The sequence below is a fragment of the Ixodes scapularis genome, unplaced genomic scaffold (assembly GCF_016920785.2).
Source record: "Ixodes scapularis isolate PalLabHiFi unplaced genomic scaffold, ASM1692078v2 PGA_scaffold4__175_contigs__length_147842914, whole genome shotgun sequence".
NCBI lineage: Eukaryota > Metazoa > Arthropoda > Arachnida > Ixodida > Ixodidae > Ixodes > Ixodes scapularis.
Genome location: NW_024609879.1, coordinates 103,523,660 through 103,538,833, shown reverse-complemented (window position 1 = coordinate 103,538,833; position 15,174 = coordinate 103,523,660). Strand labels below are relative to the sequence as shown.

The 15,174-nt window shown below is 45.6% G+C and overlaps 1 protein-coding gene across 1 annotated transcript in view; it reads left to right on the top strand.

Annotated features, from left to right (window-relative positions):
* The window catches only part of LOC115315313, a 93,591-nt gene extending 82,418 nt beyond the window's left edge, over positions 1 to 11,173 (top strand). The window contains exons 14-16 of the mRNA XM_040213168.1: positions 3,381 to 3,518; positions 5,722 to 5,747; positions 11,065 to 11,173. Coding sequence (XP_040069102.1) covers positions 3,381 to 3,518; positions 5,722 to 5,747; positions 11,065 to 11,173 — 273 coding nt within the window. The remainder of the gene's footprint in view (positions 1 to 3,380; positions 3,519 to 5,721; positions 5,748 to 11,064) is intronic.
* Positions 11,174 to 15,174: the final 4,001 nt, after the last annotated feature.

Here is a 15,174-nt window from a genome sequence, read left to right as displayed (position 1 = left end):
AAATAAACAAAGCACAAATCCTATGCATCTTTTGAGCACAGCACAGGACCTGTAATACATACTTAATTTTGACAAAAAGAAAAATGTTGCAAACAGTTGCTCTCGCAAAAATTGACAAGTAACGGTTAGCCCTCGTTGATACACGTGATTTCAGTTCATTAGTAGATGTCAACCAGTAAGTCGTACTGCTGCGAAACTGTTCAAGTGGTACGCCGAGATATTTAGAAGTTGTTTCATTTCATTTGACACCGTCATACTTTATAGGCATGGTTGCCCCTCGACTTGTATCAGAAGCCGATATATATTTCCAAGTTTACCGTTGCACCTGTTATGGCTTAAATGTATTTGTCAACACAACAGCTTCGGTGACACCTTTCTTGTCACGACAGAAAATAGCCACGTCATCAGCATTCGCTAAGACCTTAATCTTTACTGAGTTGAGACCCAAACCTCACAGTGCATTACTATGGGTGATACTCACACAATATGCTTCCAAATAAATATCAAATAGCAATGGTGATAGCGGTCACCCTTGCCGAACGGAGTACAGTACTGGAATGTTAGCTGAAAGATTGCCATTTATTATTATTTTGTTTTGTTGGACAATCTTTATATGTCATCTGGGCTCCGTCGTAGATAACGTTTCCTATTCCAACGTGTTATAAAACATCCCAAAGCGCTGTATGCGTAACGCGGCTACAAGCCTTCTCCAAGTCAATCTGGAGTGAAGCCACTGGTCCTCCCTCATCGGAGCAACACTCTAAGACGCTCCTCGCGACATGAATATTTGATTGTATTCTTCTTCCTTTTATGCCGCAAATTTGATGCTCAGCAACTATGTCGCAGATAACATTCTTAAGTCGTCTTGATAATATTTTGGTGAATATTTTCTAGTCAGTATTAGACAAAATGATTGGCATATAATTAATGACACGACGTAGTTTGGCAGGATCATCTGACCTCGGTGTAAGAATAGTGTGTGTTCTTTTTTTTTTAAGAAAAAGGGGGCCACTGCCTTAAGCTCGTATGCTTCGCGAAGTACTCCCTCCTAAAGAAGAGCACAGTTGCGACTTTTCAAGCTTTTACAGAATTCGGCAGTAATTCAGTCAGGGCGAGGCCCTTTATGATCAGCTCTTTCATCTACTGGCTGTTCAACTTCCGTCAAGATAATCCGCTTTGGGAGTTTTTTTTTTTTTTTTTTTTTTTACATTCCCTTGCAATTGTGGCACCCTTTCCAGCAAACTTCTCACTTTTGATTTGTCATATTGGTGGTTATTTTTTTCTAAACGTTTTTGATAGTATTTAACAAAAGCATCTTCAATGCTGCCTTTGTCAGACCGAATTATATTGTTGCATTCGATTTTATAAATTTGTCTAGCTAAAACATACTTTTTTACCGAAGCTAATACCTCCTTTGAAGGTTGTCCAGCAAAAAGAAATTTTTACGTTCGAGAACGCACAACGGCTCCTTGGTAACGTTCGTGATGAAAACGTTAAACCAGCGTTTTTACTTGCTGGATATCTTTCAGACCGCTACCGGGGTCTGTGCACTCTGCCTCGTGAAGTGCACGCGTAACATTATTTAGTTGCCTCTACTCGATGCGTGCGTGGAACGTAGAATGATTGATCGTTCGATTGCTAGTTGCTTTACTTCCTTCTTTAAATGCTCCCCATTTTCCAAGAGTGAGAGCTTTTTTTTTTTTTTTTTTTTTTTTCTCGCCGTAATTGCAAACAGCTCGTCCACACTCGCCGCATAATGTTCGTCCTTCAATTGCTCTGAATTAAGCTTCCAAAGTTGCCCATTAAAATTACTTTTCTCCTGGTTTTGTTAAGCGTTACAGTTACTAAGCAATGATCAGTAAAAATATAGGCTTTGACCAGGTGTTCTTTAACGCTACTTGTTAAATGTGTCGATACATATATTCTGTCAAGGCCAGCATGCATGGCTGATTAAAAATACGGGAATTGAAATTGACTCCGATAACGATGCCAGATACTTCGCCTCAGCCTTTCCGTATGCATCGTATTGCTATTGCGTATCGTTATCAAAATGCAAATACTATATACTAAAACTCCCTAAAAACGGTTGCCATGTCTTTACCATCTGGGAAGTGGATCCCATCATTACAAGAAAAGAAGTATACTCAAGCGAGGGAAGCATGTTTAAAAACCACACTGCACCTTTACATTGATGTGTGTTGTTTTGAGATGCAACCCGATTGGAAAGGCGCTCGGCTTTTCAGTCCGCGCCTCCACGGACGAGGAGCGGATCGCAGGAATCGGTGACGTGATGCTCAGATGGTATACACAGTCCGCGGACGAAAATAGCGATTCAGTCTGTCGCGTGTCGGCCGGTGTATGCAGCAGAGGGTTGAGCACCTCGACTGTGAACGTATTTCGTTGGACCCGGCAAGGGACCAGGGAATTTCCTTGCAATTCCGATTAAGTTTGAGTACTGGGGTGTCCCCCCAAAAAATAACTAACCTCGTTAAACAACTGTAAACAACTGTATTGGTGGTTGAGTGTGTTAGCGCACCGCAGCGAAGAGTGCGTGAAGCGCAAACTGGCGCTGCAGAACCAAGGGATCCTGAGTTCAAGCCCAACCTCTGCCCGTTTCAATCTGGATGAGCATCGTGCAGGCGCGCGGTCGTGTATGTCGCTACGGCGTGATGCACGTTAAAGGGATACTGAACCGAAATTACGAGCTCACAAAACAAGGCTGAACGGATAGGTGGGACGCCGCAAAACCCCAGAACATCACTCATACAGCGATATCTCTAACGGATCGCCGTAGTTTTGGGAAATAAGTGCGCGATTGGATACGGCCGACGAGACCATACGAGTCAAGCCACGTCACGATTCTCATTCCCTCTCCTCCTCACTGCGTCCCTTTGAGCTGGTGCCACGCTGGGGAACCGAAGCGAGGAGGAGAGAAGCGAGGCCGCTTCCCCTCATTGTCAAATGTTTCATGGGGACCATTACGTCAGAGCCCTTGTTTGATCACGCCCTCCTTTTCTAAACGTACGGCTCCTCGTTTGAGATATCGATGCATGAGTGATGTTTTGTAGTTCTTAGCGAAATGATTCTGCAGCCTTATTTTGCGAAATCCAAATTTTGATTAAGTATCTCTTTAAACACCTCAGGCTAGCGGTTGGTGTGCCCTGGCTAAATTGCTCATCTACAGCTGAGACACCAGACGCTCACGGAGGACTAACTTCCGGCTGTATAAACATACAGACGACACAATAATCATTATTCACGCTGTCTAGTGACTTAAACCAGGAAGAATATTTTCTGACAGATTCGCGCTAGTATCCGTAGTAAAACTAACGTTTCGAGAGTCCCCTTTAAATTAACACTAGCGACTTTGCTCTTTGTAGGACTATGACGTCCTGCCCTCTACCTGCACGGTGGATTGTTGTACGTGGAACAACGGAGCAAAGCAAAAGGTCTGGACCTATTTTGGACTGGACGGAATGGCTTGCCGTTCTTTCTTCGAAACGTACAACACTGTTGGCGTGAGTTACAACGCTTTTATCTTAAAAGTCGTCATTTCATGTACAAATTTTTACGATCCCACTCCTTGGAGGGGTAAATTGGCGTGCGGGGAGGGAAACCGGCGGATGATTTACGCAGAACTTGGCGCTATGAGTAGTGGGAAGGCTGCGTTAACACTGCTGAGGTGTGTTTCTTCCTTTCATGGCGGTAATAAAAAAACGGTGTGCGAACATTCTCGAAGCGTATGGCATGAAGAAACATACTTGGAACGTGCTTGAGCTGTGTCCGCAGATGTTCCTGGAATTCTATCTGCAAAGAACACCGTACCTTTTGTATGATGTCTGACTGCGGCTTCAGTTCGGATGAATCCTTATTTTTTCCGAAGCTCCAATTGGGCGTAGCTCCACAATGCACACGAAATTTCAATTCAGCTATAACTTCCTATTCTGCTTATACAGCTTGCGTACGCATTATGCGGGCCAGTTCGACACAACGGTGCTGTATAAACGAATTCACTTCGGCTCAAAGTTTCAGATGATTTTTTTTTTTAACTTTAGGCTCGTTAAATCATCACGGGATCTAAGTCGCAAAGCAACTAAAGTTCATATTAGGCATTAAAACCGTTCAATGTACAAATGGTATGCATGTAAAAAAAAATAGATGTTTGTAGTGGTTAGGTTTACGGTATTTACTGAGACGATTGATCGCAACATCAAAGAGGGAAAAAAAAGCGATATCGAATATAATAGACATTAATCAAAAATCCAAAGCATGCACGCGCGAGGTTTTGTACGCACCTCCATTCCTCCTTACATCTACTACGTGACGCTTAAATGGGCCGTGCAACAATGTTTGGACTACGGTCGAATAATTCTGGTAGTTGTTCTCTGTCACGTCTGGATTAAAGAACTGAAAACAACTTTTCCTACGCGTGTTACTTCTTTAGAAAAAAAGAAAAAAAAAGTCGGCGGGGATACTTTAGACTACTTACTTGTGGGAATGCGAAAGCATTATGGTCCCTTTGGTGAAATGTTTATGAAAATTCGAAGAACAAGTGGCGCGCGGGAGGCAGCTTTATGCGCTCAATGCTTGGCCCCGCCTCCTTCCCATTAACTGCGCCGTCATGTGCCAAATGACGCACGCGCTAGACCACACCTTTAGTGAGCCAGAACCGTGAACTGCGGTGGCGTTGGGAAGCGTGTTCGTCTAGCCCCCCGGAGGCCCAGGCCGAAATGTAGCAATTTGTTTTTTCAAAGTCATGAATTTGCTTTGTTTACAGGAACCTCACTGAGAAATTTGACGTCAGTCCGAACATTTTTTACCTGTTTTTACTCTTTGCGCCGTCGGACATTTTTGGTACCATCGCTCGGTCACGCCGCCGACGACGCCGGATTTTCGCGTAATTTTCGCGTAAATAAAGCGATAGTACGGTTAATCGGGCTGGGAAACCTTGCAATCTTCCAGAGCTTTCCATGCTCTCGAGCTTCTCTCACTCGGTGCGCACAAATAGACGAGCTCCTCCTCGCCTGCCCCCCTTGTCCCATGACCTCCCCGTTAACCAATCAGTGTCGAGCTACGCGGCCACACTTCTATCCAGGCGCCACTTTCAACGTGAAACGTTCTTTGGCTAGGTGTTCGGCATTTCATAAAGCCCAGATAAAAGTGTGGCCGCAAGGCTCGACACTGATTAGTTCACGGGTGGGGGTGAAGGAGCGAGGTGCTCGCCTCTGATTGGTTAACGGTGAGGTCACGTGACCAGAGGGGTAGGCCAGGAGGAGTGAGGTTTTCGATGAGGAGCTCGACCACCTGTGCGCACTGAGGGAGAGGACCTCGAGATTAGGAATGCTCTGGAAGGTCGCAAGGTTTATCAGCTCGATTAGCGGTAGTACCGCGCTCTATTCTAGGAACAACTATCAAGCGTACACATGGTACCCGTACCCATTAAACTATTTAATGAAGAGCGCCGTGAAAGTAGATGTCTGGCGTCTAAAAACTCAGAGTATCGCGAAACGTTTTCCTTGGCAGCTAGACACACGTATACTCCCACATTTCTTTATTTTAGAGCATGTAATGGGACAAAAACATCGTACCTTTAGCGCACTTTAAGATAGTACATCGAGCACATGCGCATGAAAAAGAGCTACTTCGACGTGAGTGGGTAATATAGAGATGTACGGCAGTCATTAACCTCAACTCTTCGTCTGTGTTTTCCCTTCGACGCAGGTATGCTTAAATGGAGGCTGTGAAAGGTAAGCAGTCTGAAGTGCCACTGTCCGCCCGACGTCAAAGGGGTCGTTCCAATGAGGGTGTGTGACGGTCAGCCCATTGGCACTTTGCTGTAAGAAAACCTCGACTAGTTTCCAACCTAACAAGAACAATGCACGACACTATAGGCCCTCATATACTTGCGTTTGCTTAGGACCGAGCTCTTGTGGAAGAACACGCTGGAACGTTGGCGCACTCTACAAGGCGGCCCTGCAACTGCATTTCACTAGTTGAATAAGCACGCTTAGGTTACACTAGTACTACAAGCTACACTAGTACTAGCGTAGCTTACGCAGTGCTTCAGGGCTACCGAAGCTACTGCGTTAGCGCGTACGATTAGAGCGTGTGATCAAGCTACTTGCTCTCGCAGCAAAGTGGGGGTGCAGCACAGCTTTGACTACATAACACAAAATAGTTGATACCGAGTTTTTTTTTTTTTTTTTTTTTTTCGTAAGCATGGATTTTTTTAAATTTTTATTTGTCCGTCCGTTTATCTGCCGGTGCCTTGCCCCGATCAATTTAGCAGGGATATTGACGTGATCTGACCTCTCTTCACGTGACCTAGACGTCTACTTATTTCTCTCGCTAAATTTTGCGGGGAAATTAACAGTAACACTCCTAAACGACCGTTGAATGCCTTCAAAACAAATGCAAACCATTGCGTCTCAAATACTGCATTCTATGCATTACAAGACTTTAAAAAGAAAAGTCGTTCTCACTTTTTTTTTTACAGGCTGAACGTTTTTTGTTTTGTTTTTTTTAGTTTGTTGTTTGATTTCTGACAACCATGTGTTTTCGGTGAAATTGGTTCCTTCGCCCGTGCTTCGGATGCTCGCGCGTGTATGATCGCAACTGACGCAACCATGAAGCACCATTTCAAGGCTCGGGATGAATCGGGCAAATAACCGCTTGCTATCGTTTCTAAAAAGCCCGCTCAAACACTTACGTTTGCTTACGACTGAATTCTCGTCATCTCATACGACGAGCGGACACACCGGCACTCTGGCTCCATCTATGAGGTAACCCTGGAACTGAATTTCACTACAGCGAAGGTTTTGATGCATTTTCGAGATGAAATGTACGTACTATTTATTAGAAATCATAGTTTAAAACAATAGAGTTCGCCTTACCTGCACCTTTTGCACCAGTGCAGAAAAGTGTAGGGCGGTGTACTTCCGGTCGTATCTCAGCACGCATACCGGAAGTAGACTGCCCTGCACTTTTCTGTGCCGGTGCAGGAGGTGCAGGTAAAGCAAACGAAGGTATTGTAAAAAGTTCTTTGAACAACAACATAATAATGACGCGAATAAATACATACCGAAACTGCCAAGTGATCCACGGTTGCCCGATAGATGGCGCCAGTGTTTCCTCGCCAGTAAAGTCTCTTGATACTTCTTTTACAAGTAACAACAACCAATACAAATGACCAGGCACATTCCGCTGGACGCAAATGGCGGCATTCAGTCCAAACCTCTGGTGTGCACCGCCATTCGCTTCCTGAAACCTGCACCGTCACACAGTCGGCTACTTGTAGGAATCTTCTATTAAGGACTTTAATCGCTAGTAGAGTAACTGTATACATACTCTGTTTGCGCGCAGTGCCTATACAGTTACTCTAGTCACAAGTAAAGCCCCTCGATAAAGGCGTTTTTTAGAAGTACCGCCAACGATTGTTGAGGAAATGCGCAAGGCACGTGCCACGAGAAGTACTCCGCCGCCACTCGCTTCCAAGGGCCGCTCCTTTCAGTGCTGCGCCGCCATTTGCTTCCAAGGGCCTCTAGAAACACGGGCCTCGTGCACTAGCCCATTTGACGCTATTTGCAAGACAAACGCAAAGACATCGGGGGTCTCTTTAGTCGTAAGTAAAGCCCCTCGGTGTGCTTGCGTCTGTTTGGCAAGTAGCGTCAAAGGCGCCAGTGTCCCAGTTTTTCGAGCGGCCCTTGGAAGCAAATGGCGGCGGAGCACCAGCTCGTGGCACGTGTCTTGCGCGCATTTCCACTCGAATGGTTTGCGGTATTTCTACAAAACGCCTTTATCAAGGGGCTTTATACCCAATTCACACGGCAGCGTAACCGCTCATTCACACTGGAAGCGGATCCGCGTTCGCAAAGCGGTTACGAACGCGGTTGTATAAAGATCAAATGCAATTGCACGTGCACTCGATTGCATCAAGTGCGCGTGCAATTGTACTGGATCTTTATACAACCGCGTTCGCAACCGCTTTGCGAACGCGGATCCGCTTCGAGTGTGAATGAGCGGTAAGGGTACTTACCTTTAGCTTAGGTCTCTTAGCTGAAGGTACCTGTAGTAAACGGCGTTCTTGATCACCCGATAAATAAACGGAGCACTTTAAGTTGATGTCGATTGCATTCCTGCTAAACCGCGAGAGAAGCACGCGATAAACAATTATTCCTCAAAATTGGTTTAAATCGCAGTTGTTTTTTTTTTTTTTTTATTTTGTGTGAAATATCACATTTAAAACTTAAATATTGCTTGTGTTTGTTTGCTTTTGAGGCACTTTATTTTTTCCTCTGAGTCTAAGGGCGCACCTAAATGAGTCTTGCTTTAAAACGTCCGACCCGTCTGGCCACACTGGCCCCAAATCATCTGCGTTTAAGAGTTTCCATTGCGAGGTCGGCGACCTTTTTGTGTTTAGCAGCTCCATTTTCCCGCAAAGTTCGCACTTAAGTAGCTAAATAGTGCTCGGCAGAAACGAAGCACGTCGGAGTTTCACGGTTAAGTCAGTCACGCCTTCGTAAGGGATATAGAGGACGACGAGGATAAAGAGTCCTGGGCCGGAGAGTCGGACGACTCGTCTAGAACCTCGAAAAAAATCTAGCAGTGGTCCATCGTGTTCGGGTTCATAGAAGACGAGTTCGTAGCAGACATTGTTTTCCACGTACCAACGCTGCTACCTGCTATAGTATGTGTTCATCGCTAATCAATTATTCTATCACATTTGTGTTCACAATCATTTTATAATTTGCGACTTATATATATTCAATTTGTTATAATGCATTAAACAAGATATATTTATATATCTGTGATTTTTATAATTAGTTCGTGGGTCCAAGGCTACTTACTCCCTTTAGCTGTAAAGGGAGCTTGGCAAGCTCCGTTTAACACAGGAGCTCCCTTAGTGGAAGGGACCTTTATGCGCTGTGTGATTACGATCTCCAGCTCCCTTCACTACATTTAGTCCTAATCGCACTTGTCTAGAATGCGCGAGCGTGCGGCTTTCTCCGGAGAGCGCTATACTTCGTTTCAGTTTCCGTCCGAGCGGAGCCAAAGGCTGAGGGACGGTTAGCATCTTGGAGAAGAGCATTCCTACGCACCACAAAGTAGTCCGTAAAAGTAATTTTTTTAAGTAACTGTTTTGTGCTTAAACATTGCACAATATCCCAGATGTGTACTGCTGAGAATGATTTGCAACTAAAGGAATTAGATATCTGAAGTGTAGGTTTTTATTAATAGATATAAATGCACGTGTTTTGATGAAAACACGTACATCCGTTGGCAACACGGCTGCAGCGCTCGGTTTTTTTGTGTGAATTCGTTCCCGTAATGGCCAAATCATGTGCTTGGTTGCTTTCCTCACCGAGTCGCTTCCAAACGTCTTTTCGCTAAAGCACTCTTGCGCGTCAGGCGCTAGAGGCCGTGAAGAATGTCTACTTTCAAATTCGGCAGGAGACTCCGGTCGCGTCGTACCGCGAATGCGTTGTAAACAAGAAAAGCGTCCGGGTCACTACAATTGATTGATACGCGGCGAAATGAGAGCACCCTTTACCTGCCTGTCACATTGAACGCCGAGATGCTGGGGAGAGTACTGCAACTCGAGCCCTGGTATATCCAGGCAATACAAGGAAACATATGGCCGGGTCATCGGGCTCCTTGCAATGTGTACTTACGTTTCGAAACTATGCCGAAATGCCCAAAAAGGTGGAAAGCTCGGACACAGACGCCAACAGCCAGCCCACGTATTGACATCCCCTGTTGCTAAATTTCAGAACGTGAAAGAGCACTTTTTAAACCGTCGTAGACGATACAGTTGATACATCCGTAGCAGACGAAATACTCGGCGAGCGCGGGCGGCACGGACGACCAGCGGCGCAGCGGAGTGATGCAAAAGTGCAGGCGAGATCCCGTGACCTATTGCCGGCGTGTGATTGGCTCCGGCCACACGTAGCTTCGGCTGCGCTCGGAGGGAAGCTGAAACGGAGTATAGAGTGGTGGCATTCGCGGAAACTAAGCTAGTCACGTGGCGCAGCATGGAACGGCCCGCCTCGAGGGGTGTCCTGCCCACTCTATCAGCTGGCGGCGAACGCGGAAGGCTGCTCGCACGCTTTTCACAAACATCATTGCTCGAACAATAAACAAACTAAAGCATGAAGGCGTATCAATGATGTCGTCATCAAAAACAAAAAAATATATCATAAAGCACTTTACTTTTATCGCTTATCAAGCTGGTATAAGGCTTGCTACTATGCAAAAAACAAAAGTATATCAATTGACCGGATTCAACAGGACTGCGCATAGCATCGAGAGAATCCTACAGGACAAAAGCACTGATCGCCGACAATGACACGACGAGTGCCGAAAGACGTTCGAACAAGGATAGTCGGAATGAGTGAAGTGGGGTTGTCCCAGCTGATAGAGTGGGCAGGAGAACCCTCGAGCGGGCCGTTCCATGTTGCGCCACGTCACTAGCTTATGGCGAATTCCACTGGGCGTTTCGGAGCGACTTTTCTCGGATCCAGATCTGGAGCGGAAGCTAATCCAAAACGACCAGTGGAACACGTCCGTCTCGATCCCGATCGCCCAGTGAAATAGGATTGCTCCAAAAAAGTCGATCCCGGCGCGCTCCAAAACGACCATGGAATTCGCCATTAGTTTCCGGGAATGCCACCAGTCTAGCGATCTCCGGAGAAAGCCGCACGCTGGCGTGTTATAGACAAGTGGCATTAGGACTGCACCCGGTAGGGGTATTCACACGAGGGAGAAATCCCGGGGATTTCTCCCCGGCACGCGCATCCCACGACGAAAACGTCAGGCTTTGCGATGTGCAAAAGCCTCGCGTTTTCGTCTCGTGATGCGCCCGTGCTGGGGAGAAATCCCCGGGATTTATCCCTCGTGTGAATACCCCTTAAAGGTACCTTTGCGCTGCCGTGTGAATTCGCTATTAGTCGTAAGGAATTTTAGGAAGCTTTCAGACATATGGTTGCAAGCAGACGCAACTGTATGAACCACCCGTAACAGTGCCATGACTCTTTCCTTCTTCATTCTTGTGGATATTTATTGCAGGCGTTTATTGCGGGCTAAAAAGCCACCGCCGACGGCACCACAGAGCAAGCCACAGAGGAAAAGGCCAACCAAGCCCCCAATGAGGGCGCCTGGAAGAAGAAAACCGTGAACTCGGGTTATTTGTCCTGGAGTTACGAAGAGGAGGACGCTCCAGTCACCATCGGACACGAGGCGACATTGCGTTTACATTGACAAGAAAGCAGAAGGAGTCACGATTCTACCGAGTTGGATGGAGAAAATGAGACCCGGCATTTCAGCCCTCATTTATAAAATGTCCATCTTAGAAAGCTAAAACTCCAGGAGAGTGTGACACTGGCGGTGGTGATGAAATGCGAAAGCTTGAGCATACGTCGTTACCCCAGTGAAATGACACAAAAAAGATTATATTTCTCTAAGAGCCGCCGAATCCCAAAATTCATCGAACCGGCATTTGAGGTTGTGGGCACCTGTAACTCTTGTCAGCGTAAAATAAAACAACATTGTCTTTCTGGTTAACAAGCTTTTTTATTGTTTTTTTGTTTTTTTCCACTGAAATAAACACTACAGGCGCCCACAATCTCAACTTTTGGTTTGGTTAATATTTGGCAGAAAACTGAGGGCGCAGGTGAACTGGTGAATGCTTGGCACCGTGAAAAAAAACCGAGACAGTGTTGTGTACGTCATTTTTGTTTCAGTGTCTCCCATTTTATAATGTGGCCTTATATATTTGGCTTATGTTCATCCGTTCAATCTTTTGATACAGGTAACGTGATCTTCTCAAACTTCCCGTTTTATCACCACCAGTAGTGTCACATTCTCACGGAGTTCCAGCTTTCTGCAATGCCTATACTACGTGTCACTAGTTGCATGCAGTACAGGCGAAGGCAAGGCCAGAGGAGGGGAGAAAGGGGGGGCACTAGGAACGCTGGGGGAGGGGGAGGAACCTCCTCTCTACTCTAACGTTGCTAGTGCTCTTCCTCTCTTCCCTCTCCCTCCATTGCCCTCCTCTCCCGTCCCGCCTTCCTAGTGCTCGCCCTTCCTCTCTTCGCCTGGCGTTGCCTTCGCCTGCACTGCACACAACTAGTGACACCGAGGATATACACCTCATTCCATACTTAGTATACAACGCTGTCAAAGCTACTGGCGCGAGCGGGTGGCTTCATCTATGGTTTCCTTTACGCGAGAACGCGTGCAAATGGTCTGCGAGATCAAACCCCATGCTCGCGCCAGCCCTGCCCGTTTCGACCTGGATGAGCATCGTACCGGCGTGCGGTCGTGTATCACTACTGCGTGATGCACGTTAAAGACCCCAGGCTTGCGGTTTGCACTGCACTGGCTAAATTTCTCGTCTACAGTGGGTAATAATGTCGCCATGTTCCGGCAGACTAACTTCCTGCTTTATAAATCAACTAACGACTAATTCGACCTTTTTTTTTAACTAAATAAGAAAAATAGTATAGTTTATTTTGCGGTTCGAAAAACCAGGTTTCATTTTCTCGATCCGACCACGTATTCACGTTAATAATACACCCAATGTATATGGTGGCTCGCACTGGTGATATTAACGGAAAGTAAAATTAATTTTGGAAATAAAATAACTTTAAAAAATCAATGGAGTCTGCTGGGTAGAATAAAAAAAAAAACTGGAGAGGCCTGACTGTATCGAATCACTTCTAATATTTATATTTTATGAAGTTGAAAATACACAACTTTCGGAGCAATGTTACGAGTTGGGCCAGCTGGTATTCATCGAGACACGATGAAAAACAACGCACCAAGGACAGAACAAGGAAGAGGCACACATAGAACACACAAGCGCTGTGTGTTCCTATGTGTGTCTCTTCCTCGTCCTGTGTTTTCTGCACTCTTTTTCATCACGACATGCAACTTTCGATACATGTACCGGAACGAGTATAGAAACGGAGCGGTGATGTCAGAAGCGGAAGCGGGAATATTTACGTGGTCCGTTGCAAGTGAGCAAAATACGTGTCGTTTTGGACCGCGCATTACATGCAAAAATAGCGACACTGCTCAGACGGTAGGCAGAAGGTACAGTGTTCGCGGTAGTCATGATAACAAAATTATCGGCGGGTTCTCCTAACCCATGTTCGAAGCAGCTTTGTACAGGCTTCGCATATATCTGCAGACAGTCTTTGTATGATTACCGCCATACCGGGAATGGGGCCCGGTCCCGGTGGTTGACGCCATCCCCCCCCCCCCCCCCCCCCCCCCCCCCCATTCAGCTCCATGTATTCGAACATTCTAAATGTTCGAAATGCACGGAGCAACGAGAATTCCGAAAGATCGCGTATAACGTTTTACCAAGTAACGATGAGGTCTGAAACTTTGGCGTCTGGTATACAAACCGAGCACTGCATTTGGGCTGAGTCTGAGGGTTCGGCGGCGCGTAGTTTATTCTTGAGTAAAATAAAAACACGAAATAATTTTGAGCAGCCCAAACCCCACCACTGGCCTTTTGGGCGCATTCGTTTACATCCCTCAGAAATGGTGTCGGTGATTTCGCAATCACCAGTGACAATGTTGTGTGTTTAGCCAGAAAATACCAGAGTCTAGATAAAGGCAACTAGCAACAGTAACCAGAGAGGTCTAAATTCGTATAAACTCGTGGTGTCATCGGTAGCAATAACCGCGGGATTGCTTCTAACATTATAGGAAGACACGATCTTGCGGACATTTTCGCCGCCTCCTCGAACGTAGCATTGTTGGCGGCATATCGCTTGTTAGAACACGATACTAGACAGACTATTTGTAGAGGGCTCAGCTTACCTAAAGCTGTTATCTTTTTTAAGCAGTGAGAGAGTGCAGGCGAGCTGGTAATTAATCGACATCTTGTAAACCCTAAGATAAGGAACGATAAAAAAAAAACGAACGAACACGACATGAACCGTCCGTTTTTTTTTTTTTTTTTATCGTTCCCCATCTCCGGGTTTACAAGATGTCTGTTATCTTCTTTATTACACCGACGTTCGCAGGCCTTGCCGACGGTGAGTCTGACATTTCGTTTAAATTTTCGCCCGAAAAGCATGCCCCCGGCCCTCGTCTTGTTAAACGGACTGACATAAACCGGGCGTTTATGAGAAAAAAGAACCGTGGTGTTCGGCCCACGCAAATAAACCACGCATCCTAAAAAGCTCAAACTCCGTGAGTCGTGGCGCTAGCGGTTGTGATAAAATGCGAAAACTTTAAAACATGACGTTACTCCGTGCTCACTTCGATTGCACTGCCTCCAAAATCGGCCCACATATAAAAAAAAAAAAAAACGCGTACGCTTGGATGTACGTTGTTCGAACTCAGGACCGCTTGCTTATGAAGCAGACGTCTTAACGTCTTAACCACTACGCTTAACCAACGTTTCTTTTTTTAATATTTATTTACATCTATTTACACAATATCAACAGTGTTCAATCTTGGGCAAATTATGTACAATATATACAGGTGACGACTTTTGTAAATGACGTAAAAAACTTTTCAGCAAACGATACGTAAATTACCTAAGGTGGTAGGGCACCTGCGTGACCTTAGCAAGGGAGACATCTTGCTATGGTAATATTCTCTCCACGAGTAACTGCATGTTATATAATATCTGGTGACCGACTGAAGTTTTTAACTATTTCTTTCTATTCATCGTTCTTCCGGGCATGCAAGTATGTTGTGGCCAACTTGAATTGCTATGTGTTTAAAATTTACCCAGGAGGGCTTTGCAGCTCCCGCTTCGGTATCTACTTTTCGCGTCTTCCATAAGCTATAAAGTCCTAAAACAACTAAAACATCTTGAATTGTATCCAGGTTTTCGGCAAAATGTAACTACCGAAACTTTGTTTCAACCACTTCAAAGTCCTTTTTCAGTGTCTTTTTGAAAACGTATAAAAAAAAGACAGCGTCTACACATAAAATGAAAGCGTGCGTGAACGTTTCAGTCGTTTGGCAAAGTCGGCAATTGGTGGTTCCATATACTCCAATGCCGCGGGAGTCGAGCCACTCTTTTACTGGTATGGTACATGAAGGAAAGTAAAAGAAAGTCTTGCACTTGGGAGGAATTTGCATTTTCATGACTATTTTTAGAACATCCGTTCTGCAATTCTGTGGAGGGTCATAAGGGTACAGGCGAAA